The sequence below is a fragment of the Streptopelia decaocto genome (genome assembly GCF_964273445.1).
Source record: "Streptopelia decaocto genome assembly, chromosome: 9".
NCBI lineage: Eukaryota > Metazoa > Chordata > Aves > Columbiformes > Columbidae > Streptopelia > Streptopelia decaocto.
This window is the reverse complement of record NC_138664.1, coordinates 6,168,736-6,196,226: the sequence shown is the minus strand read 5'-3', so window position 1 is coordinate 6,196,226 and position 27,491 is coordinate 6,168,736. Positions and strand designations below refer to the sequence as shown.

Genomic DNA, 27,491 nt, shown 5'->3' with positions numbered 1-27,491 from the left:
TAATCCTTCCAAAGGTTAGAAGTGGAGCGGAAATGACACCTTCAGGGGCCTCCAGTTTGCTTGTTTTCTACTGTGTGCTACTAGGGAGATCTTGGAAAGGGAATTACCAAGGTTAATAAATTCAAAGCTCAATGTTCCTTCTCTAGTTCTTTGGGATATTGTCAGTCTTGCAGTGTTTTTCCAAGACATGAGGTATCAAGGGGAGTCTGGCAGCCCTTGGAGTTCTCATGGTCTTCCCTACCTGAGACAGAGACTTCTGCTGCTACTAAAATCTTCATAACCTTCATGGCAGACAGAAAATGGGTAATCTATCCTCCTGAAAGGAATTGCAGTCTGCCGTAAGAGAGAAAGATATGGGGCAAGACAGACATCACCTTCTTGGAAAAGCAATGGCTCTTTGTGTGTGTAGACAATATTGTAGTGCCTTTAGGAATTTGCTGTCTGTGGTGATCAAACTGTGGACATCTAATGATATTTTAAAGGTGTTAAAAGCTGGCTAGAAAAGTTCTGTAGAAAGCTTTATTTATTTAATCTATTGAAATTGAAACAGTTTTGCCAAAATGGGTTTAACAAAGTTCAGTGGACTTCCTATTTACAAGGCTGGTTTTCAATTGAAACTTGTCCAGCTGCTGATTGTGTGGGCTGATGGACATCTGAGATACCCGAGCTTTTAATAGCCCTTAAGCCTATGTCTTTACAGGAAGAACCAGTAGTTCAAAGTCTGTCTCCTTACACAGATTAGAGATGACTGCTACTTTATTTGAAGAGGATTTAGAGATATTTTGAGTTCCATTCCTACCTGGAATGAAAAATAATTTTAGAAAATGAAATCATTCATGTAAAGGAAGCACTTTCTGCTCCCATTTCTTTTTCTAAGCTCCATTTAGACTTTCATGGCAGTGAAATGGTATATTCACATTATCAGGTGACTGGCTTTGTGTGCAGTGGCAGAGCTGCCTACTCTGAGACACAAAAACAGGTTTGTATCCACTTTAGGAGAGACTGGTGCATGGAACATTATTTTGCTATTTTATAATTTATCCCTCTGATTTCTTAAGCACTTGCCTGTTATCTCTTCAGCCTTCCTGTACTAGTGTCTACTCTAGGATAATGTTATCCTATACTCTGCTCTATATTTCTCAGTAGTAGCATCTATTAGCATTGTTATCTTTTGCCTCACTGTCATATTGAAACCTCCTTTTCTGTATACATCATATATGTATTATAATATCTGGACTATTCCAGATTCAGTAGAGAAAAGACTTGAGTGTGGAGGATAAAAAGCAGATCCTCTGAATTCAGGTTAACTTTACGTGAGTTTTCCGAGCTAAGGATTCACTCTTTTCCCTCATTCACAACATCCCACCACAAAATAAATGGGATAGTTTACACACATACAAAACAGTCTCCTGTCTATTTATTGGGTGTCAGTAAAAAAGGCTTTACCAATGGAAGATTACTTGGTCATTTTTAAACTGTGCTATCTTGGAATCTGAGAGCGCTTTATGAACAGTAATGAAAACAGTCCTACAAATTCCCTGTAAGCTATCTAAAGGCTTGTTTGTGCTTGTAATCTAATTTACTATAAGGAAAAATATTACTTTCAAACAGCATCATTGAATAACTCCATGTGTGGATGTTCATTGTCTGGATGAACATGTCTTGTTCTTGACTATCTGAATTTACTTGGCAGTGAATTAAGATTACTGGCCCAAGGCAGCCATTTATACAGTCCTCTGTTCACTGTTCTAGTAAAAACAGAACAGCTTTAGCAAACTATAGTAACACTGTTCAAGAATGTTATTCTGTTCCCACATGTAGACAAACTTTCTGTATCTTTCCTTTAATAACAAACAAACAAAGGCACCCAAACACCGTATGAAAGCATGAATAAATTGAAAAAACTGGAAATAGAAACCAGTTCTCCTTGGTGTTTTGCTCTAACCACAATAAAACTTTCCTTAGAGATGCTTTCAAAATTGTCTTTTCTCTCCTGCTTGTTCCTAACAGCCAGAAATCTAGAAATACATATTAAGATTCTTGTACTGAGTCTTGTAAGCATGTCAGCTTTAGATGATTTTTCTAGCCTCCCTACAGGAATCCTGGCTAATCCCACTGAATCTTATAATGCCATTCAATCATACATGAGAAAACAGAATAAAATCCTGTACAACCAAAAAAAAGCCCAATACAGCAATTTTTCTGTTCCTGATTATTATCAAGTACTTTAAGTTCCTTGGTCATATTCCTCGTTCTGCTGAATGTGTTTTTGTCCAGCCCAAAGCCTGACTGTGGGCTGTCAGACAACGGCACAAAATCTGTTCTGCCCTATGAACTCTTTCATTTTTATCTGTGCTGAAGGGATGCAAATATATAAAATGGTGTTCAAATGTATTGTAATATTCCTCTTTTGCCTTACAGAACATTCACACTACTTACTTGACTTTCATTTCTATTCTGATCAGCTTAGTCCTAAGCCACCAAAGATAACATGCTGATAGGCATGGTACAACTTGTGAACTTGGGTAGGATGCTGCATTGATTAATCCATGTCTCTGAAATCTGAAGGTTTGGTTTTCAGAGCATTGCACCTATCAGTTTTAAACAACTTCATCTTTGGGCAGCAGCTGTAATTTGCTCATCCAAATTCAAATTCACTGTCTCTGTTATACTGAAGACAAATGCCTGCTGTGATCTTCCAGGGAGTCTTTGCTTTTAGTTCTAGGTGGTGGTTGGGGTGTTCTCTCTGCAACAAAAGACCAAGTTCACTTCCACAGAATGGTAGTAAAAAGACAAAGTATTCTGTGTCTTCAGAGAACATCCGGACTCTCATAACTTCTTGCATTTCTATCTTTTACCATGGATTATAGGAGTAGAAAATGTGGTGTACTGCAGGAATTCCATATTTTTTGACTAGGTAATACATAGTGATCTTTCAGACTAACTATTGGGCTTAATGCTTAACTATATAAAATGGATTACAGTAGGAATGTTTTCTTTGAGTGTAAGTTATGTACAGTGAGAAGATGGTGTAACTGTGCTAGTTTACCTATGTTAGTTTTGGTATGATAGCTCTGAGTATAGTTGTGGTGACGACTCAGAAGCAGAGATTTTGGTGTGTGTTGGTAGCCAAAACAAACACATATGTGGGCTCCCTGCAGGATTTTTTAAAAAAATCCATATTAGAGATCATCTCTTCAATGCAACTGTTACCTGTGTTAGCTAGGATACTTTAGCTTATGCTACAATTGTGCCTCTCCTAGGTATACAATACATTCTGACTATAAAGTAATAGATGCCTTGGAGCAGAGCTAGGGGATGCTGTGTCTTCTAAATGACGTGCATCAGTGGGAGTCTACTGAGGTCCATGATAGCCTGTATTTCTGTAGAAATGCACTGCAAGAACTTGAGGTTTTGCGATTCCAGGCACATTTCTTTAATGGTAAAAAGGAGGGGGAAAGAAAAACAAGAAGGACCAGAAAAAATCCCAAACAAACAAAACCACAAAACCGAACAACAGTGACAAAACATAAATAAACAAACAAAAAAACCCCACAAAGATAAGGGGGGAGCAGAAAAAAAGCCATAAATAGAAAGACTTCATATTCCAATCAGAAGAGCATCTCTGTTCTGGGGACTTGTATGTAATGGGCAGGAAAATTTTAAGAGACAACTTTTTTCCCCTTTGGTCCCTAGGACTGTTTATCTTGCAAAAATCTGGATCCTATCATAACCATCGTGACTCAGATTCTGAGAAAGTGCTACCCCAAGGAGCCTCTGCCTGTGCCGACAGCAAGAAGTTTCTATTCTTTCCCTCTTCCTGGGAATGCTAAGGCTGAACCTCCGTGTGAGGGATCTGAAGGTAAATGGCTGAAGGGTGAGTTCAGTAGGAGGAAAAGGAACAAAACATGAGAATCAACAGTGGGATCTGGGGAAGGGAGTCTTGGCAGCCTTGTCCTGAGGTGTACAGTTAAAATCAATAGATCACCTACAGTGTCATTCAGTAGAGATGAAACTGCACCCAGGTCTTCTCAAAGCCTGGAGATTCTGCTTGGAGAATAAATGAGAGAAGATTAAAAGGAGCAAGGAAAAGGAGAAAAAAAATCCTATTATCCAAAAAATAGTGAAAAGGAGTGAGCGTGGAAGAGCCTGGAGGTGCCATTACTCCACAACGACAACAGAGGGAGAGACAGTTGTGCCTGTGTATGACTGTGTGTGTGGGAGAAATGCTATCCTGCAGCTTTTTCAGTGAAGAATTGCAGGAAGTATTATCTTTTTTCTTTTCTAAAATAAAAGCAGATAGCAGTCACACTGCATGAGTAAAAGATGTGAGCACTTGCTGAAGAATTTAAGCACAGACTGGAGAGCCACTCCATAGAAAAGGAGAAGTGTCAGACTTCATGGTACACACAAGCAGTTTCTCTGTTGCTTTTGGTTTGGTATGGAAGATACTCAAATACTATAATGATGATAGCAGTAAAATACCCTAATCTAGATAATACAGATTAAGAGCATCCTGTAATATCCTTGCAGCCAAGCAGAAAATCTCTGTATTGCTTTGTAATGTGAGTTGGATCCATATCACGGTGACATATTTCATACTTCTGAGAGGCAGCGCTTGAGTCCAAGAGAGCAGAGCTTTCAAAAGTGGGAGGTTTAATGCCAAATTCGTTTATACTAGATTAACAAATGGGATCTGCTTTACTCAGGGTTGTGGTGGGTTGTAGTTGGAAGATGTGTGTGGCACAAATAGAAGAGACTGCACATATTTCTGTGTAGGGCCTGAGAGGGGTCTTACTTTGAACCATCCTTGCATGCATTTATTTTCTGCTTCTGCAGGTGACTATGAAAGTGATGGAGAGGAAGAGGCTGAAAAAAACCTGGATAATGAGGATGCGGAGAGTAAGGAGGAAGTAGGTATACGAACTGTAGTTTCCTTAATCAGCTGCATACTGGGAAGTAAAACTTTTTGTTGTCTATTTTGATATCCTGATAAACTGTCTAAGCAGAGAATGTAGATATTTATGGGTCCCACATAAATACACTATATGAATAATAGAAGGATATTTGAAAGGAGAAAAAGAGAAAGTATAGGCTTTTATTGAAGCAAGTCCCATGCGTTTATTTTATTAATTGCCATGCTTGTCACCCACAATGGAGCAGGTTTGGTTGCTTCTCTGTTCCTGCAGAGAGACTGACCAGTGACTATTAAATTCACATGCATAGCTGAGCATAAATGAGGGATCTTTTAATTCCTCTAGGTGTAGATGAGAAATGGGACTTAGTAGCAGAAAACTGAATATTATTATCTAGAAAAGGCTAACCCTCTTTTCCTTCCCATGTTAGAGCATATTTGGGCTGTGCACCTACCCTAAGAAAAAGGTTTGTCCTTTTAAGCTGTAGCTGTGGCTAAGCTCCTTCTTTATTTGGTGCTGAACACAGAGAGATAATATAATGAATTATTCAGTGCTTCTCTGACTTCTCCTTTGCACACTCATGACCTAAATGGCAAGAAAAACCCAAACCCTGCTAGCTGAGGATGAGAATGCAAACTTTTTTTGTTAATGTACATACACAAATGTGAAGTAGTGAATGCTGCTAAATAGGTCTAATCCACATAAAGTGGTTTGGGAAGGCAAATAAAAGAAGTTTTAAATACAGTCTAATTAGATATGACTGAGAATTCTGTGAAAGGATGTTTTAATTACTTGCCCTGTCTCTTTTTCCTCAAATATTCAACAAATGACACCCAAAGAAAAAGGAAGCTAAAATAAATAAATAAATGTGTGTGTGTATGTATATATATCTATATCTATATATATATCTCAGTGTCCTAGCTTGCCCCTGTTTGGCTGTTTTTATCTGAATATTAGAGCTTGTCAAGGTGCTCATTAGGAATAAGGTTCATAGTGAATTTATTGTCCTCTTTAATTAGTTATTTATTCAGAAACAGGTCCTATATGCCTCTGAACTATTTCATTATTCATAAGGATTTACCAAGTAGATGTGAGCAGGTTTTTTTTTTTTGCCTAAGAGCTTGCTCTGAATATGAGTTTTAAGTACTGTTTACCTGGTGTGCTGGTCATATATCTCCCGTGACAAATCTTTGTAAGGGTAAAGCGAGCAGGGAATGGATAATGAACCTTCAGTTTACCTTTTTTGTATGAGTTATCATTTGCACAATGTTTCCTGATATTGATGTGATTTACAAACACTTTTCATATCTACATAATGCGTATCTATGCATACTAGTAATACTTAACCAAACTGAAACTTGGCTCTACACTTCTACCAGTAGTGGTTCAGACAGTTCTATGTAAATCAAAATCATCACATCAACCATCTATCCTTCTTAACCTGAAGTTTCCGCAAGTTTGAAGCTGCTTATGCATCATGATGCTGTTAGTGGCAAACCCCTTTAAAATGACCTCAAATACTCTGTGCAGCTCTTCCCTTCCTTTTCAACTAGCCCCAAACATCAGTTCAAACTCTACCTAGCAATAAAAGTATCTACAAGTCTAGGTGCTTTTTTGAAACCATCTTTTCATAGTATCTTATGTACTCAAATACCAAAACATCAAATTCCCCCTTTTCACAAAGTAATCTTTCCTCTTGTGCCTCTCTGTTCCTTTCTATAAAATGACTTTAACAACCTTAATGAGTATAGGAAAAACAGTTATAGGACTCATTAAATGAGTATGATGTCACTAGAAATCAAGGGTGTTATGTGCAATATTACTTTGAAAGTAATCTTGTGGAGCATGTTTAATATATACGCTTTTCTCATTCTGATTTTGCAGGATTATGACTTGGAGACAGATGTGAGCAAATTGAGATCAAGACCAGTGCTTGACCGGCCAGAGGCAGATCTTGGACAATATGAAGCAATGTGTCCAGAACTTTCCCATAATTTTCAGGTAATATCATAGTGTGGCTTCCTCTATTTGTGAATGTAAAAGACTTCAAGAAATACTTGAAAGGGAGTACTGACAAGCGATAACTGGTCAAGGCTATTGCAAAAGAAAACGTAGATGTGTTATAGGACTGGAAAAACAAAGATTGATACTTTTTTGCTATAGTTTATTGGTGTGGACCAGGAGTGATAGAAAGGGAGTGATGTTGTTTGATGCACATTTATCTGGATATGGATTAACTAAGCACTATTGAATCAATTGCCACATGAGAAATCTGTCAGAAAATAATTTGTATTCTTGCTGGCAATTTCAACAGCAATATCAAGATCAGGATGAGATGTGGAAAATGAATACTGTCAACCAGTCTTTTGAAGGAAGTGATGGAGAAAATTTCACTGCTGCTGGGTGAAATGCAGTGTTCAAATCGTTGGTCTATTGCAGTTTGGGGCAAGAAATGAAGAGGAATATTGCACTCATTACAAGTCTTGGAATTTAGGAGAGCTAAAGCTGTGATTCAAATACAAATCTGGAAAGGACCACTGGCTTAATGTATTTCCTGTACACACAATGCTGTGACAATTATTATGACCATAAGTAGACAAATGGGATTAATTTATACACTTGTATGAAGGCAGGGGTGGAGTTCTGCATGACAGGTTGGCCTCTTTTACCTTCCTGTAACATTTATATTTTTTAAAATTGCCTTGTGAATTATCTTCCCTACTTTGTTAGAACAATCAGGTTTCGTTGGAGATGACTCACTCAGATGACTCAATCTGATCCTTTTATTTTTTTGAGGACTACTGTAAAAACCACTTTGTGAATAGAGAAATTCTGGCAGGTGGTCCATGGGTTGATTTTACTCTGGCTGTCTTATTGGATAAGTAAAGTTTTGGGAGGCTTGTAAATATTTTCTCTTTCTTCTTTGAAAGGTATCCTCTGGAAGGAGGCACAATCTGTCTTTAGTTTCTTTAAATTTCTTCTGCTTTTTAAATTTAAAGGAGTTTGAATCAGAATCTGAGAAAGAGAAGACCTTGGAGGACAGGACTGAGAGTCTTCCCTCTGCTCCCTCTCATTTCATTCCAAGTGCTGTTTCTGTGAAACATCCAAACTGCAGATGGAGAAATCAAAGCATCACAGAGATGGGACCAGATCCAGGGGAAAAGGATTTCCAAGTTCCACTGCAGAGCTGGACAAAGGAGGAGAAAAGCAGATGGGATCAGACTGATGAAAAGAGAGACATTGCAGAAGCAGCCAGAGATGCAGACTCTTGTGAAGAGGAAGATCCAGCCAGGAGTCATATGCTCACTTTACGTCCTCTCCCTGAAGATGCTGCTTGGTACAAAAAAGTGTTTTGCTCTGAATGTGAGGCTGCAATCAATTCTTATCCTGGAGGGAGGCTGGAGAGCTCAGACACAGTGACAAATCTTCTGGAGAAACACCAAGGGGATATCCCATTTCACAGCCCTCTCTTCTACATAACTAGGGCCAAATGTGTTAAGTCCATACCAAACTACAAAGACTTGGCATTCCCTGATTTTTGGGGCCACCAGCCACCTCCCTTCAGCAAGCCCATGTTGGAGCGCAAGCATGGGGTTCAAAGGTGATTGTGATTTAATATAATTACTACACTGAGAGTTCTCAGGCTCAAAACTGTTTTATGTAGGTTCTGACTATTGCATCTGTGAATGTTTTAGGGAGTTATAGAATTTAATTTTGGGCTAACTATTGATTTGGTGCAAGGAGATAAACCAAACAGCGGGATAATTTTATTTAGGTTTTCCTCCTGAGGAAAGAAAAAATGGTATCTAACTGGATTACAAACAGGATTAAGAATCAGCAGTCTTATTTCCTATCTCTGACCTGGACTTTCTGTGTGCCAGCAAATGAATTGTGAACTGTTTTTGAGTTGCTTTTTCTGTCTCATAGGTGAAGGTGGTAGTGGCAGCCTTGGAGTGATGAGATTTTTATGGCTTCTGGGAATCCATAAAGCCTCCCTTATTTCATATTCCAAGTTGTTATTGATTAACTGGTTATTGATAAATGTTTCAAGGTACCTACACATGTGAATGGGACTTTAAGCTGGTCAAAACTCTGACAGAGATGTACTAGTGGCTTTTGCTTAAACAGACCAAGACTGAGAAGGAGCTATGAATTGGTGAGCTTAGTAAAACATGGATGAGAACAAGTCCATGTTAGAGATGGAGAAGATGCTGTGTCCTTTTGGGACACATTTTTGCTCTTAACCAGCCATCTTTAGTGCTTGAAACAATGGGTCCCATCTGCCTTTTCAGGGACAAATTCTTTCTGTCTTCTTGGAGTGGTGTCTGTCAGGTTGTTCTTGTGAATCTCCCTATCTACGCTTCTTGCTGTAACTCTTGCTCTCTGCCTGCTCCATGGGCTCCTCCAGAAGCTTCTCCTCCTTCCCCAGTATGAGCATCTGCTTCTGGGAAGCCTGTCATGAGCCAGAGAGCATCAGCAGGGACAAGATAAGCAGTCTGCTCTCCCTGCTGCCCAGCCTGCGAGGGGACACAGCACACATGGCATGCAACATGCAGAAAGAAATAAAAAGAGAGATCTCCGCTTTGGCACACTGCTGGAGGCTGCTGCTGTTCTTGTGTTATTTGTTCAGGTGAAGGGAAAACTGTGTTTTGAAGCTGTGCTGGGAGAGGGAGCTCCTCTCATAACTACTGTTTTGCTTGTTCCATGTGCAATGACTTTATATTCTGTTCTAGTGGCATAGGGAATTATTAGTAGACACCAAAGAGGCTGGATTCTGTGCTGAACTTTAAAGTTGATCAACGCTAATAAAATGGCATTTGTGAAGACCAATAATTTCTGACCTCTAGAGAGATGTTTCTTTCTGCAGCAAATACAAAAGCTAAAATCTTATTTAGAGGCAAAATCACTCTACTGTCTTGTCCTTGCACTGTTGCTCTAAAAGCTGTGCTTTTATGACTATAATAACATGTGTAACCATACAGCTAAAATGGGAATAATCATATCATGCTTCAGGGCATAACATGATTGCTGCAAAGGTCAGGAAGAAAATCTGGTGTTCCACATTTTGATCATCTTTAGGGATCAGAGAACTTCAGCTTAATAATGACTAGAAATTAGCTTGATTTAGAGTCAAGATTCATGATGAGACAGACTAGTAGGTTTATAAGTTATGGCAGATATTTCCTCATGGGGCAAGGCTGGCCATTTGGGAGATCAACATTGACTGGAAAGAACTGGGGATAAATCAAATTTGACAGAACACTGTAGGGAATAAAAACTGTACAGAATCAGTAATTTAACACAAAATGCAACTTGTAATGGGAGTGGATCAGGTGATTTCTCATAGTAACAAAAAAAAAAATTACAAATGAGATTCACCTGGAACTAGCACATGGAAGTCCTGTTTCTTACCAGTCCTTCAAAAGAGTTTCCTAAGCCTCTTCATATTTCTTCTACAAGATTGCTCTGTGCTGAAATTTCTCACAGTGTCATTATAACCTGTCTGTTTTGTTTTGTTTTTCTTTTCTCTTCTAGGGACAAAGTACTAGATGATGTCCGCCGTTTAATCCAGCCAGATGATGTGATAGGCAGAACTGTGTTTGATTTAGACAAGCCCAGGTGGGTAACTTCATTGAGTTCTGTAACCAGGGGCACTGTCAGTGCTGAGTTAGGTAGCGAGCTCAGTTCAGCTCAGGTAAAGTTATGGAATAAATAACCTAAGAGGTAAAGCCCTAGTAGGAAAAGTGTACGGGAGAAGTAGATTCCTAGTACATGGCTTTGAGGAAAGGATTTATTGTGGAAGTCATGGGAGCAAAGGAGCCTTAAAACTTTTCAGACAGAACAAGAGAATCTGTACATAAAGGGGCTCTGTAGGGTCCCTGGCTGTCTGCAGTGCATGCAGTGATTTGGGATTTGTACCTATGAACTCAAATGTAGTCTGTCTGCACCCACCTGAACAGGCATCGCATTGAGTGTCTATATGGCCAGTGTCACAGGCTGTAGATATACCCTGAAGGAGCGCTCTGGCCTTTATAAAAAGCTTTTGAAAATAAGCATCCAGCCTTGTGACCTGTTTTAAGTGCTCAACTATGGCCAATAATTGTGGTCTTTGAGAAGATGTATCACAGAGTAATTGAAAGGGTCCCAAATATGAAGAAATTGGATTCAGATGAAGGATAGGTGACCTGGATAAGTTTTTTAGAGGAAAAAAAAGGTGAAGGACAGTCAGAGGTAGAAGACAGTTGTGAAGTTGTTCAAGGAGAATTTAAAGGTTTCTGAGCTTTAGAAGAAGGAAAGTATATTGATGAGGGAAGAGTAAATGCATAGTAATTGTATAAAGCTGCCTTGTGCAACTAATAAGCTAATGGGAATAACTCAGTGGGGAAAATAACTGGAATAAAGAAAGTAAATATGAACTGGGATGAAAGGTAGTATTGGGAAAGAAAAAGATGCAATTTAGAATCAAAACAAGAGGAGAGAAGAATGCTATGTTAGGAAAGTTATGGATTTGCTTATCTCTTTCTACTTCTCAGGGTCCTGCTTATGAGAAAAATATATAAACCCCCCTATTTTAGCGTACAAAATGTGCTGGGGAAGGCTTGTCTTTGAAGTAACCTCCTATAGGTATCCTTGCTTTGATTTACTGCAGTCACTCAAGCCCAGCTGCTCCAGGCTGTCTGACATTCTTCTCCAAGTTTGAATCGGGAAACCTTCGCAAAGCCATCCAAGTGCGTGAGTAAGTACACAGCGGCTCTGTCCCAACCAGCCTTTCTGCTGGGATCACAGCTTGAAATGCTGGAGTTCCCCTCGGTTTGGAAAGGGCTGGCCAGAAAAGCAGGTTTTATGATGCAGAGCTTATGATCTGTGCCAACACCTAGATGTCAGGAAAGTAACAGGAGTGAGAAAGCAGAGCTCAGAATGTTTTGACATGACTAACATAGTGTATTTAACTGTGTGTTTGGCTACCACTAGTTTGATGCTGTTCTTTGACTCTCATAGGATATTAATGAATTTAATTGTATAGCCCGTTCTACTCAGCAGGTTCAGTGGCAGACCTGTGGGGTGTTCATGGCCACCTTTCTTTTTGTCTCCCTTTAACAGGTTTGAGTATGACTTAATTATGAATGCAGATATCAACAGCAACCAGCATCACCAGTGGTTCTACTTTGAAGTCCGTGACATGAAATTAGCAGTCCCCTATCGCTTCAATATTATCAACTGTGAGAAGCTCAACAGCCAATTTAATTATGGTATGAGTCTTTTGGGAATTGAGATAGCCCTCTGTGTATAAGAGTATCTTTTTAATGCCATAAAGGTTTTGAACTTCCCATGTCTACAAGAGAGACTGTAAGTTTAATCTTATCTACCCTGAAATCCACTGAAGGAGTTACCTTAGATGTGTCAAAGGACCCTTCTTTGTCCTCAGGAGGACTGAGGAGTGAGATGAATATTGAGACTGGGGAAGGATTTGTTGGGAAAAAGAAGATAAAATGGTTTGTTTGTTTTGTTTTGTTTTTTCTATGTTTAGAGACCAGAACTGAGGAAGAATGACACTGGAGCTGGGAGAAGAGAAAAAAAGATGTGTTGAAATTGAATGAGGAGCATAGGATTGGAAAGTGCTTCAAATATTTAAATAAATGTAGATAATCCTCAGACAAATACTTATTATTCTTTGGGCTTATACTGAAAGACATCTTTGCCTTTAGACCTGCTGAGACTTCTGCTGATAATAATGATAAAAAAAAAAAAAAATCTGTTCCTAGCTCTCTCTGAGCTCCTTTTAGTCTGTAGTTCAGGAGAAAGGTAGTTTTGCTCAGAAATAGGCAGGGCAAACCTCAGCTTTCAGTGCCCATTTTAGAAGAGAAATTATTTCTTCTGCATGGGGACTGTGGGTTGAATTCTTAGCTGGCATAGACTGAGTTTATTTGTTTCCATGGGGCTGTGTTAATTTACACCATCTCAAGACCTGACTCAGAATGTTTAATAAGCCCCTAATATCAGACTTTGCATTCCTCTGAAGCCCTGTGGATACAGCCTTCAACATCACCAGAAGAACTTTCTCAGGATCAGTGTACCTAAAGCAAATAGCACCAGTACCTGTGATGAGTTGTCATTTGTATTTGCAAAACTGGCTGGATGAATGGCATAAAGAATTAAGGCATTTGGTCTTTAAACCTAAGGGCTGAAGTTCAAGTGTTTCTATAGATCGCAAATGATTTTTTTTTTGTCATCTTATTCTGCTTCCCTGAACTAACAGACAGTTGAGTGTGATGTGTCTGGTAGCAGCCTGAAAATGAAGTATACCAAGATGCTACTGTAAACCCCAATACAACCTCTGATACAGTCACCAGTGGCTTCATAGCTAGAGATTCTGGCTATTATTGGTGGAAGATTTCTTGTTATCTGCTGGTTTGGCTGTTGTGAGCATTTATAATCTAATTTTATGTACCTGAAATTGTACATGACTCACATGTTCAAGCATGAAATGAAAAATATATTTGGAAGAAAAATGTGAAAATGCCGTCTGGTGTGAGGAGGGAGGCTGAGCCATGGCTTGCGTGTGGGGTTGACTGTTCAAGCAGTTCTGTGGGTTCCTTCTGCTGCTGTGAGAGGTCAGGGAAGCTCCAGCTTATCTGGCTTGGCTGTGTGACGCTCACCAAACCTTCCAGCCCATGCATAATATTAATATTTGCACAAATGGTTGGTAAGAGATGCTGTTTATTTGCTACATTCCCTCTGCACTTTCCTGGGCTAATGCCCATGCTATAATACTAAAAGCTTCCAGTTGTGATGTAGTGCCAAAGTGCCATGGATGGCAATACTTTACAGCTCCTGGTTACTGATATGTTTTGATTTTTCTCTTCCCTTTTGTGCCTGGTTAGGTGGCACTGTGTAACTATCAAATTGGTAAAAACAGATAGTTAATGAAATAGTTGTGACCAGGAGCAGAGCAAGTTAGAGGTGCAGCCTCCATCTCTGTTCTTCCTGATTTTCCACTAACTTATTCTACCATGGGAAATAATGAGATTTTTTTTCAGAAGCCTCATTTGTGTTTATTTTCTAAAACTGAATGTTTCTTTAGGGAAAGTGGAAGGGAAAACTGCTTTTTTTTTTTTTTTTAATTAAAATGAGATGGCAGACCAGTGTCAACAATCACTCTGAGGCAGTTTGAGGGGGTCGTGTGTCCTCTGGGCTCACAGAGAAGGGCAGGAGCTGGTGCTTGGGATGTCGAGAGCACTGCAGACCCTGAGCCTCATGTCCCTCATCTGGTGAACTGGGCTTCTGGGCAGCCTCGTGTCTCTCAAAACTCATGTGGCCCATGCCCTGGAACCAAATACAGAATTGATTCTTGTTATGTGGCTTGTGGCGCAGGTTCAGGAAGCAGCAATATAGAGGTTACTTCTGCCTGTAGGCTAGTTAGTGTTATCCTATACTGCAGCCAAATGTGAGCTGGAAAGACATTTCTGCCAATATGGTTGCCAGCTCTTAAAGTGCTGGAGAGTTTGAGAGAAACCCAAAGGAAGAAGGGAAACTGAATAGCTGCTTATGGAAATATGTCATCAGTATTAATGATTTTCAAGCATTCTTTCCTTCCAGCACAAGAACAGCCAAGACAAGACTCAAGGGGTAACTTATCAACATGCATTAATACTTAAAAGGGCATTTTTCCCTTTCTTAAATATGCTTTCACAGAAATGCCGCCAGCATCATTGCTGGGCTCAGCTGTGGCTGTGCTGGGTCCACTGGAGCTGTGGTCACCCCTGCAGCCCCCAGTACCTCGCCAGGGTCACCATGTGCAGAGCAGGATCCTTCCTGTACCTGTGAAAGAGCAGGGAGGTGTGTAGAACAAAGAGACTGGAAACAAAAACTGCCTATAAGAGAGCTGGGTTCACGGAGCTGTGACTGATGTACACACAGCCCAGATCAGAGACAGCCTCGTACCTCAGGGCATGAAATGGTAATATTTTGGAGGTCAGGAAGAAGTCATCTTCTGGTGTAACACAGTACGGAGATGGATGCTATTGTTATCAGCATTTATGATGCAGAAGTATTATTTAGGTCTAATGGCAAGTTTAAAACATTCTAGTTTTGCTTGCTACTTTATGAAGTTATGGTACTGGATGCACCACAGATCTCTAATGCTGTGGTAGGATTAAGGTTTCAATGAAGATGCAGCCAAGCATAAAATATTGCACTAACCATACTACCGATCTTGTTGATACTTTGATTTCTATTCCTTTCTTTCTCTTCTTCTGTTTGTAAACAGAGTAGCTTGAAGCTCCTTTGCAAAGGCCAGCAGGATAATTTATTTTCTAATAAACTCCACACAGCTCACTTCTTCAGGAGGTGCTTTTTATACAGATATGGCTATATCGGAACAAAGCACGGGGCTTTGGGAGATGTATTTACTTTGCATAATCTATCTGCTGAGAGAGTTACAGGCAAAATAATGATACTTCTCTGCCTACCCCTATCTTTTTTAGCCAGGGAAGTAATGTCACTTGAAACTGTCTTGTTCTTTGTAGGCATGCAGCTGGTCATGTATTCCGTGAAGGAAGCTCTCCAGGGCCGGCCTCGCTGGCTTCGGGCAGGCCATGATATCTGTTACTACAAGTAAGTGCATTTTTGGTGAATAATTTGTAGCTTCCTTTCCCTTCTGTTCCTCTTCTGTTAACTGTATTGATGATGTTAACCTCTGACCACCAGTGCCACCTGTTTAAAATGTCTCTAAATTGGTGCTAGGTCAATGTGTTATGTGCTTCCAGCTTCTGAAGATGGCTGTGGATCTCTTTATCAGATGCTTGGGGAGAAGTGGGGCATGTGCAGAATTCACTTTCCCAAGAGGAAGAGGGGAAATGGGGAGCACTCCAACCTTGCTGATGCAGCCAGGAACACAAGGCAGCTTACCCCACCAAGGGAGCATAGTTGGCTTTTTTTCCCTGTCCAGAAAGAAATGAGCTGGATGAGATCATTGTTTTTCTTTTGCATACACTGACTTTAGTAAGAGATGTAGGAGCTGAGGAGGTAAGAAAAGGTTATAGCATATACACAGGGGTGTCTGGGGGTATGTATGTGGGTTATGTGTATACACACTATAAATTATATATATATATAGAAATAGACATATACAAATGCACATTTATTTGTCTGCTTGTGAATCCATCTCTTGACCTTAGTATCTTCACTTGCTATAGTGATATCATGTTTGTGTTGTGGGGAAGTAGCTCACTTCTTTTCCATTCACCCTGTCACAGGTATTCAGGGGTGAGACTGGCACATTTTGTGGGGAACCTCCTCTAGTTGCATTTATCAGGACTTATTGTTAAAAATGGGAAAAGAGTGATATACTTGCAAAAATAAGGAGGAACTCAAAGATGCCCTTAGTTGCTTTTGTGGCAGGGCTTTTATCGAGAGCAACCTCTGAGCTGAAGGACAGGGGGAGGAAAGGCGCATTCACAAGATGTCTGGGTGATGCACCTTGGCTACTCTTTGCTGACATTCATCTTCACTGAAGATGGGATAGTTCACTCATAAGGATGAATGTTGTGGCACAACTCTGTCATCGTGCACCTTTCCCATATGTCTCATGAGAAGGTTTTTGTTACAGAGGATATTAGCAGTGCTCTTGTCAAGAGGAGTCTGAGTGACATTTCTGCTCTATTTTATTGCCTCTCTGTGAAGTGACAGGATACACCCATGATAAACAGAGTTGCAGTTACTGTAAGATCATCTAATTCACTTGCTGTCTTGGCGGCTTTTATGTGCTGAATAATATTCCTATCTCGCAAATTATTGAAGGAACAATGGCAGCATGCTGAATTGGTGACAGTGTACTTGTGCCTTTGGTTTCATGTCTCATTTTAAGCATATTATCTCACCTCCAGCTTTTCCAGACAATTGTCAGTTCACAGATAGTAATGAGGTACATGGAGTGTTTTGTTCTCAGATCACCACTAAAGACTTGACTGTTTGGTGATCATAGCGGTGTCAGAACTGGGTCTCTTTTCAGCATCTTTATAATCACATTAGATGAAATCATCATCATCACATTAGCACCTCTTATTTCTAATGTTACCTATAAGAGAGGGCTGAGATACCAGGCTCAGTCAGAGAGCTTTACAACACAATGTAAGGCCTTAATATAATAGCAAGATGGCTGGAGGAATATTCTGCTTCGACTGGGATTCTGCCTGGAATTTTGACAGTAAGGATGGATTAACATAGATTTGGCCTTTGAAGAGGAAGTTATACTGTGAATTTCCCAACTGTCGATGTGGCAGGCTCCAAAATAACAGCCGTGCCCTGTAAATTGTTAAATACTGCTTTTTTTTTTATGGTATGAACCAGGATGTTACTAAAGCATGTTGCACTTAACAACCACATTTAGATGTCAGAACGTCAGTGCATGTGAAATGAAGACACCAGACTCCAGGTTGTAGAAGGATTTTGGACAAAGGGAATGCATCAGCAGATTAGAACTGATAAGTAGTTTAGTTTCCATTTGGACTCTGTTTTGAAGTGGCCTAGAAAACCAGGATATTGATATTTAATTTGGCCTTTTTAGTCTAAGCTAATACAAGGCTTTATTCCCACACATACCAGTGCTATACTAAATATTGCAGACTGGAAAACTAAGGACAAGTTGACCAAGAGAATGTTGTATTTGTATTGCTTGATTCTTTTGAATTCCTGAGTTACAATCCAGCTCCTTTACTGACCTGCCTGTGTCTTTGGCCAAGTGGCTTCACCTGTCAGTATCTCAGCTTCCCCAACCCATAAAGGATGGAAAATTAGAGTCGCTTATCTGCCACCCAGGGAATGGGAATAGATAAATGGGAAGCAGGTTTTAATTAGATAATGCTTGCAAAGGTCTTTAAAGCTCAAAAAATTATTGTGCAGAGTGAGTGATAAGTAGTATTATAATTGCTATTAATTAACTTTCCACCACAGCTGTGCTAGAAATATACTACCTGTATGTTATTTCTGAAGAACAGCAAGCAAAATTGTTTCACTACTGCAAAGTAACTGAAAGGCACAGTAGATACAGCTTGCGTGCTGATTAAAAAAAACCCCCACACTTTGGTCTCTTATTTTCTTTCCAATAATCAGTATATTAGTTTCTAGAAAGCACATGAAACCTCGAATGTTTTTTGAAAGAGAAGACAAATAAGGTGGTGAGGACCAGATGTTGCTAGGGTCTTTTTCTCCTTTCCTCTTCCTTGCTTGTTATAATTTGAGCTTCATACTGGTATGGTAGAATGTGATGAAAAAGAGCTGAGAAAGCCTCTTGGACGAACAAGGAGGCAATAAAGCCATCTTGAGGCAACAGCAGTAGAAAGAGAGAGAGATGAAGAGGCAAAATGCTATTTTTAAAGTTTTCTTAAAAAAGATTCAGAGCTAATGCATTGTATGATGAATTATGAGAAGCTGCAGATTATATGCAGTAGGAATACATGATAATTTATGCTGCTTGTATGCAGGTGGTTTTTCTTTTTAATACACGAGTGAAGAGTACATGAAACCTCACAAAGCTACTTGCAAACTTTCTGCTACTACCAGATAGTTTGCTGTAAATTGAAATGGGTGTCAAGAAGTGATTCAAAAGTCTGGAAGTATCTGTTATAGGTGGGCAGTTGGCTGGAATAGCAGAAATGCTCAAAATGAGAACGTAAAGCGCAGTGAGAGTGTTGTTCATCTGTATCCTCAAGATCATGTGATCCGAGTATTGTCAGGAGTAAGGACCAGGGTAGCATCAAGGTCAGAGGTGTCTGGTGCTGCAAAACCTCTGGGTTAAGTGGCCATTTTAGACAGGAGACATGTTTTTGGCTGCACAGTTATGGACTATAGAAGGAGAAACCTTTACTGGAGCATTAGGGACAGGTGGGAATAATGTGTTTGTAAGATATTGAGGCAGCATCTGCCTGCAGACACCTGCATCTTCCCACACCTCTACTGCAAATGTGAATTTGGAGGGGAGGACTCAGAAGAACTCAGCATTTTGTGGCAGTTCTTTATGAATAAGGTTGTCTGACTGTCCAAGTGACACTGAATAGAATATAATAGAGGCTGGGGAAACGACTCTTTTCCATACACATTATGCAAGATATAGTTCTTAATTATTTTTCACTGTCAAAACTAACAGAAACTAAACTGTTATTGTCCTGACTTAAAAAAGACTCACATCCTTGGTCCACTGAAATACATACATAATAGCTAAGTAGATGTTTCTGTATTTGTGGGTTCATTGCATTTTTTTTTTTTCTCTCTCTCTGTCTTTTTGTCCAATTTTAAGGTGGTTTATTTGCAAAAGAAATTTTGGGGTGAAGAGTTCAGTTAAGAATAAAATCATAGGCTTTTTGGTTTGCCACTGTGACTCAGTGTCCCTGCACTATCTGTAGATCCAGCCCGTATCACTCACCCAACATGTCCCCAACTATTAAATTCAGGTGAAAACCTAGCAGCATTGTATTGTGTCTTCCTTACAAAATAGAGCTGATTATTTTGGAGAATTTGACAAGAATAATTATCTTTTCTCTCCACCCCTTTGAATAAAAATGAACAGCAGCCAAATAAACTAGTACTGTAAATTTCAGGAGCTGAAATTGCATCTTTTGGTTGCCTCTTCTATTTTGCATTTTAATGCAACATTGATGATAACATTTGTCAAAGAAACCTTACAGTCCTTCAGGATCAGAAGGTTCGGCAACAGCATAATTGATGCAATGTGGGAAAAATATTGTTTGAAGTGTATTTATGCATGTGATTTGCTGTGAGGCTTCTCCCTTAAGTGCAGGAATTGTCTCTTCATATCTGCTGAAAGAAAACTTTCTTACTCAGCCTAAAGTCATCTCTTTATTGGAGTGAGTCTCCTGTAAGAGATCTGGTCTTGGGACTAGATGAGAATCATAGAATCCTTTTGGTTGGAAGGAGACCCTCAAGATCATTGAGTTCAACCTATCAAGCTCAGCTCCCCAACTTGCAGCGAGCAACTGGTCCTTGCCGCTCCTTGACAGGGAGAGGCTCAAGTCTGAAAAGGAGGGATCCAAAAGAGGATTTTTTGGGTAGCTCACAACCTGTAAATCTGTATGAGGTTGCTCCTTTGTGCACAGTCTCTACCCAGGCCTACTCTTCTTCTTATTCAGCAAAGAGCCTTGGATGAAATTTGAAATATTTTTTATGTATATCCTATTTATTTTCTTTTTAAATTCCTGGAATATCCCTGTACTTCCTGTGGTAGAATTGAATGTTTGGTTTGCTGGGTATTCATATTTTTTAAATCTCCAGGCTTTCACAGAATATTTTCACATGGCATTGTTCAGGGCTGTGAATAGGTACCTGCATCTCTGAGCAAGATAATTTGGATGTCGGAAGCAATACCACAGTGTTAGCTGAATGCATTAGTTTAAATATGTCTGGACTGTGCTATATGAACTAGTATTAGTTGGCTTCTTATTTGCACCTTCACAAAATTATACCAACTGTTACATGTTGCTGAGGGATGGGAGCACTCTCATTAGAAAACAACTCACTGTGGGTGGCTGTACCCAGTTCTGCCTTTTAACTCTCTGCTGGGCTTTGTGCACTGTGTGAATCCCCAAACAACCTCCAATCTGGGGTACCACCTTAGTCAGTGATACTCGCTGTCGTGGTCCTGTTTGCATCTCTGTCTAGTGGAGTTTTGGTTTCTCTAACCTTCCTTCTTTCATATAGCTTGTAGGTGTGTTTGTGTGTTACTGGATGTTGTTTAGCACTGTGTTATATTTTTGTACCTGTTGGTTGTTGGGATTGTATTGGTTGTACTTGTATGGGACAAGTCTTTGTGCAATGACTGGTTGAGTTTGGAGCTCATCTCTACAGCATGAGATGAAAACTCATTTGGAGCAGACACTTCTCTAAAAGCTTAGTTCTTTTGTGGCTGCTCCAAATATACATCTAGAAGCGATTACAATCTGCTTCCCCCTCTCTCTTTCTCCAGAAACCACTACCACTGCGGTGCAGCTGCAGGAGGAGGCGTGAGAGGAAAATGCTACTACACACTCACCTTCAGCATCAAGTTCCCTCACAAAGACGATGTTTGCTATCTGGCCTACCATTACCCTTACACTTACTCCACAATGATGGTAATGCTGATACGTCCACCTAGATAAGCTAATGGGCCTGACAGTTTGGAGCTGAGATTTTGAGATAGCAGAGAGAAATTTCTGTATGAGCTGAGGTCCAAACCATTAGTGCTTATGATAATCAGAAGATAATGTAAACCAAGGGCACTTCCATTTGCTTGGGGTGAGAAGCAGGGGATAAAGATAATTACAAGTCAGAAGTGAAAGCTGCCTGCCTGCTCTTCTGATAGAAGGTAACAGCTCAATTTTCAGAGCTGCACCCAGCAATACTGCAGTACTGAACCTCACGTGAATGCATCGTCAGCTGTTTCCTCTGCACCAGTTGGAGTATCAGTTGGCATTTGTGACACTCCCACTGCTGCTATCAGTACAGAAACTAAAAGAATACAAGTCTAAGGCATAGGTTGCATTATTGAGTTGTACAAGGTTTGCTTCCTGAGGGACAATTTGTTTTCTACAGTCTTCTTTGGCCAGGGGTGGGTGGTAAGGGAATTTATGGGAAATGCATCCGTTGTGTTTTCTTTATGATTGACGTAGGAGAGCCCAAGGTCTGAAAGGAAGGTAGGATAAAAGAAAGGAAATAAATGGTTCTGGGAGTAGCTTTGCTTTCTTGTTAAAGATTAGAAAGATGTTACTGAAAAAGAAGACACACAGTTCCAGTAGTTTCCCTTCCTTCTCCCTCATGTTTCCATTGTCAGCCCTTTTTCTGGGAAATAAATATGGGTTTGGGTTGATTAAGTTTTGTCTTACTCTGTGTTTTTTTAATTATTATTATTATTTTTTAATAATGGTATGAATTCACCATTACCAGATATGAAAAACTATGCTTTCAAAGGAGACAATGTCCTCTCCCACTTACTAACCATGCTGCTCAGCATGCCAGCATAGTTAAGCTTAGATTAATTCCCACTCAAACAGTCTCTTGTCAACTGCTTTGTATCCTATTATAGATGTTTAAAGAAACTGCTTCTAATATCTGGGAGAGGCCAGTTAAACCTTCACTGTCCAAAATATGCCTGTCAGTTCACTTGTCATTAGGCTTGTGTACCAGTTATTCCTAAAAATCACTGAGGAAGAGTGTGGTCTGGTATGGGTTTTGCCCCTATAGCCTTGAAGGCATGTATATACTACAGTCTGTACGGTGAAAAAAATGCAATACTCAAGAATTAGGTGGACTTATTCACCACCATACTTTATTACTGGAGTGCAGTGCCTCATCATTATTTTACTGTTATTGATTTCTATCTTCTGCTGGCACAAAAGCAGGAGAGACTTGGAGAGTTTGTATGCTCGAGGAATTTCTGAATATCTCACTTGCTCCTGAATGAATAGAATAGAGATGAAAAAGATGTTATTCCTAGACTTGCAGGGCCAAGTCTTGAAGTATTTCACTGCCTCTTCAAATAAAATGCTCATTGAAGTTAAAGGGAATCTTGCCGGAGGAAAAGTTTAAATGAACTCGGACTCAGTGAGGACCATAAAGTTTGGGAAATGGGAATTATGGATGGAAAAGTTTGATACGTTGTCACATGTCCAGTTCTTCAGACAAAGCACAATTATTGCCTCTAATAACTCTAAAATGCTCCTTTGCTTGGACTGATTTAAAATATTGAGTGATGCAATTTTCACATTTCTTTGTTACTTTAATTTCCACAGTAAATAAACTAAATCAGGTTCGTGCACCAGTAGATTTCATTTTAAAACATTTGTCCACTGGTGAAGTGTGTTGCTTTTACATATCAGTAAGGGCTCAGTTAAATACATGGTGCTTTGGGGAAGAAGATTAACTTGTATATGGAGTTAATAATTTGAAAATGTTTTAAAATATCATATATATTTAACAGTTATAGGCATATTTACAGGAAATACACATTGCAGAATCCTGTTTGAACTGAATGCACTCTGCAGTTCATTACTTCTTGTCCATTAGTAATTACATTTATTTTATGAACAGCAATTTATCTATTTTTACATCACAGTGTTAATTGTTTGGATATCTAGCTGAAATCTCTGTGGCAGCTATACCCAATTAAGTTTCACTGGGTACCAGGAACATAAGTAAATGATTATATTGAGTCCTCTGTATTTATGTGAAATCGTTAGATGCATCTAATAATTGAATTTACTTTATAGAGCAGTATGTTAATTGTTTTATGGCATAGATGACTGTAAATTTCCGTTCTTTGTATGCATGTGGGAAAACAGTCTGAAAAACAGCGAGCTCCAAGGTTTGAGGAAGAGGAACGTCTTTTCCCAAAAATGTTGGTTAAAGTTTAGCCCTGGCTTGTAAAGACAAAAAGTTAACCTGTAAGGGTTGTTCACTGAATTGGTGTTTTAGTTTAAGTACTGTTAGGACAAGCGTTCGTAGTGTACTGCACCTATTTCTACCGATCGAGGGACAACTGGTGTTCCACAGCACATAGCAACACTCTGCGATGGGATTACTTACACTTATCTTACTATTTGCAATTACAATGTAAACAGAGAGAACTACATGTCATCTGGTGTGTGGGTGGCAAATGGCTCTGTGTCTAATGAGGCGATCAGAATTTCTCAAATTTCTCAAGAAGCTGTTGGACTTAAGAATTGTTTAAAACTGCTGTAAATTTTGAGGGGGAGCAAGGGGTGGCGGGGGAGAGGTGGGACAAAAATCTCCTTTTAAAATAACTTATTGGAAAGACATGCTTCAAATTTCCCACTGTTGATTGTACAAAATGTTATTTTGGTTTAAACTTTTTGGCTGACTTTAGTGTGGAGTTGTTCCTGAGTTTCACCAGCATGTGCTTGGCAGCTAACCAGTCAGTTCTATAAGCATTCAAAACCAGTGAGTTTTCTCATATTACTACGCAGTCTGTGTTAGAATACAAGGGGCAGCCAGTTCTGTTTTGGACATCATGTATGCACAGAAATACACTAAGAGAAGCACCTAGGAACTGTTGAGGTAAAATTATAGAAAAGTAATAGTCCTGTGTAGCTTCAGTGAACTGGGATACATTCTGAATGTCTTCTGCATATTTGTGGGATGGAAAAGGTGATATTAACTGGCAGAAGAGAGAAGCTAGGAAGTTAGCAAGAGATGAAATTAATACCAATAATAACACACAGCTAGTGGAATAAAATCAGATTTTATAGACCGTGAACTCATTTTTATAAATCCGCTTCCTTGCTTTTTTTCCTTAGTCCCATCTTGATATCCTGGAACAAAACAGGAACCCCAAGAAGGTTTATTGGAGGCAGCAGACGCTCTGCCAGACGCTAGGAGGAAATCCATGCCCATTGCTCACCATCACCGCCATGCCAGACTCTAAAAAAAGAGACTTGGAGCAATTCTGTAAGTAGACAAATGAAGCATTAAAAAAGATGCTGGCGACTTGCGGTCATGTCAGCAGAGGGAATGACAACCTGTTTAGTGAATATGTTGACTTTTCTTGCTTTTCTCACTTTGGAAAAATAAATCTAAATATGGGGAATAGTCAATTGCAACACTTTCTGAAATTACAGGTTTAAATGGAGGAGTGAGGAGAGCTGACACCATTGTTTTACTTCAAATTTTTATTTAATCTGAAACAATTACAGAAATCAATATACAATCTCTCCAATAACAAGAAACTGTGTCTGAATAACCAATTCAATGATAAATTTGAATTTTTTCTGTGTGTTGCTGTTCCAAGTTGAAATGACTTAGTATTTTGAGGTATAAAACTTGCAAAAGAAAAAAGTACAAGGTCAGTCTTTCCCAGCTGTGGACAGCAATTGCCATGTTCTGGTCAAATCCCAGCTCCCCAGTGTGCCCAGTAGGTCCATCTGGACACAGTATAGCTCCCTGAGTTCTCTCTGACTCTGAACTAATGGTGTACTATCTAATGGTAAATAACTGACATGTTATATATAGAGGTTTTCTATTTTTCCATTGTGAAAGGAAAAGGTTTAGACCTTCAATGATCTTGATTAACAAGATTAAGATATGCAAGGTTTTGTGATCAACAGCAAGAGATAAAGAGCTGCTGGTCAGCATCCCATAGGTTTAGCTTTGATTTGAGAGCTGAATGACTAACTACTTACAAGTAGGTTGATTTTTATTTTCTTGAGTTAGTTATGAGGCATAAACTGATTTTTTTTTTTTTTTTTTTTTTTCCCCTCTGCTCTTCACACTTCATATCACAGGTTGAGAAGTTTAAGGGAGTGTGGAAATTTAAGTTAAGTTCTTTTTGGATGTTAAGCAGGTATATGTAATTATCTCACTGAGATATTAGGCTAGAAGTATTAAAAAAGATTCTGTGATATAAACCACATTTCTCATTACAGAATTCTTCTTTTCAGGGGTATCTGGTGATATGTGAGTAGGATTCCTCAAAATGTTAATGCTACATGCATAAACCAAAAGGAAGCTCAAATATCAGAGTTAGTGAAAATGATTTTTATCTTTCCTGGTTCAGGTTTAGAGCACAGTGACTACAGTTACACTGACATTACACCTGCCTTTTTATTGTAATTATTTTATCATAAATCGAGCATTTACCCTGAATTAGCAAATATCTGAATGTGGATATGGTATTCTAAGTTGAAATCTTAAAGCGAAATTGCCAAGTATGTGGGCATTCATAAGGTGCGTGCACGTACACAGCTTCAATGGCAGAAACTGGGGGTAGCATTAGAGAAAACTGGATTGTTGGTGTTGCTATTATTAGTAGTATTTACACTACAGTTGCACATACAACACGTGATTAGGGGGTTTGGCTGTGCTGGGTGCTGCCCATGCCTGACATGAAGAGATAATTCCTGTTCTTAAGCGCTTTTGTTCTGTGATAATGATGATATAGAACAGAAAACCAGTGGGTGGGAGTTGTGATGGGGGAGGCTGGTTATATAAAGAAGCCTTTGGCACACTGCAGCTGATCGCCTGGTTAGATGTTAGCTGTTGACAACAATTCTGAAACCTCATGGCAGAAGGTCTTAATAGGGCAATGGAAAGGAAATAAGTTGGAGTATTTTATTTGAGGATACTTACAGAAGAGACATGCAGTGAACAAGTTTTTTCTGCCCAGCTGAGTATGCCTTTCCGATGAAGGAACAAAGCAAAAGCTAAGCTAATGTTTGCATTTACCAAAGCAAGGATTTGGAGTGAGTCAGTCGCGTTATGAGTGAATGTGCTAAATGCTGAATTTAAGAACCTTTGGCTTTGAAAGGCCTTTCTGAAAGGTGTGTTTTGTCATAGAAAAGCATTCTTACTTTCTGACCAGCCCCTTGATGTGCCCAGGTCTGAAGTCATGCAGATATAGTGATCAGGATTAAAAACTCTGGAACAAATCACCGGTCTGTACTAATGGAGCTAAAGCAAGTTTTCAACTTATACACCAGAGGCAAGAGGGAAACATAACTACTCATTTAAGTGTTCCTGCTCTGACAGGGGGATTGGACTAGATCTTTTGAGGTCCCTTCCAGCCCCTAACATTCTGTGATTCTGTATGCTAATAATATGCTAGATTTCATACAATTTATAGTCCTTGGGGCTAGCCCTGAACTGAAGCCTTATTGTGCATGGAGCACAGGAGAAGAGATGTCTCTGTGCATGCAGGACTTACAGGCTATATTCAAGAGAATTGAGAGCCACAGATGCTGAAATGAGGATCATGAGGAAATGACAACATGGTACTGACCAGCACAACAATATCCCAAGAGTCACATGGATTTTAAGGAGTATCGTGATATAAATGTGATAATATTAGGAAGCATTGACGTTTTCTGGAGCACTATTCTTAGTGCATCAGAATGCATCTTGCAATGTTAAAAGTCTGGCAGGTTTTCAAAGGTCATTAACCTATGTGTGAAGACAAGGCTTGGGTTACTTGTTCAGCACAGATTTGCTGAAAGATTCATAAAGGATCTATGAACAGTTTAGACAGACATTTGTTTGGACTGCTTCAGGCAGTTGTAATATTCAGCATCTGGGTTCAAATCTCAATTATGTGGCTGAAGTCCTCTTTATTTTCAAGAGAAAGAAATATCCCTTGATTTGTGATGGTATGTGAATTCAGGGGAATCTTGTAGATCTGACCAAAATACCATGAAATCATGTGCCACTAAATAACTCTTCCTCTGAAGCTTTGCAATGCAATAACATTGAGGGTTTCTTAGATCTACCCAATAAGCAACAGAACTGAATCAAAACATGTAGAAAACCCAGTTGTCTGAACCGAAATAGAAATTGTTTGGGGGAAAGACAGTAGCAAAGCAAGGCAACATAGTTTCTCACAAGATTCCGAGACTATAAAAGTAAATACCGATACTCTTAAGTGATGAAAATATTTGTTGTTTTATCAAGTGGAAGAACAACAAGGCAAGACACGCCATGTTTTATGCTGTGGGGATGCCTCTAGGCAAATCTGAATAATCACATATGCGCTTATTTTGTTTAAGCAGCTTGGATAATTATGGCCTTTGGGGACACAGCCTA

At 39.4% G+C, this 27,491-nt stretch overlaps 1 protein-coding gene across 1 annotated transcript in view; it reads left to right on the top strand.

Annotated features, from left to right (window-relative positions):
• AGBL1 (AGBL carboxypeptidase 1) overlaps positions 1–27,491 on the top strand; it is a gene marked incomplete at its 5' end in the record, with an annotated part of 274,207 nt that overhangs the window by 57,612 nt on the left and 189,104 nt on the right. The window contains 10 exons of the mRNA XM_082060702.1: positions 3,697–3,862; positions 4,840–4,913; positions 6,801–6,917; positions 7,916–8,517; positions 10,452–10,535; positions 11,566–11,652; positions 12,018–12,166; positions 15,443–15,530; positions 20,893–21,037; positions 24,218–24,368. Coding sequence (XP_081916828.1) covers positions 3,697–3,862; positions 4,840–4,913; positions 6,801–6,917; positions 7,916–8,517; positions 10,452–10,535; positions 11,566–11,652; positions 12,018–12,166; positions 15,443–15,530; positions 20,893–21,037; positions 24,218–24,368 — 1,663 coding nt within the window. The remainder of the gene's footprint in view (positions 1–3,696; positions 3,863–4,839; positions 4,914–6,800; positions 6,918–7,915; positions 8,518–10,451; positions 10,536–11,565; positions 11,653–12,017; positions 12,167–15,442; positions 15,531–20,892; positions 21,038–24,217; positions 24,369–27,491) is intronic.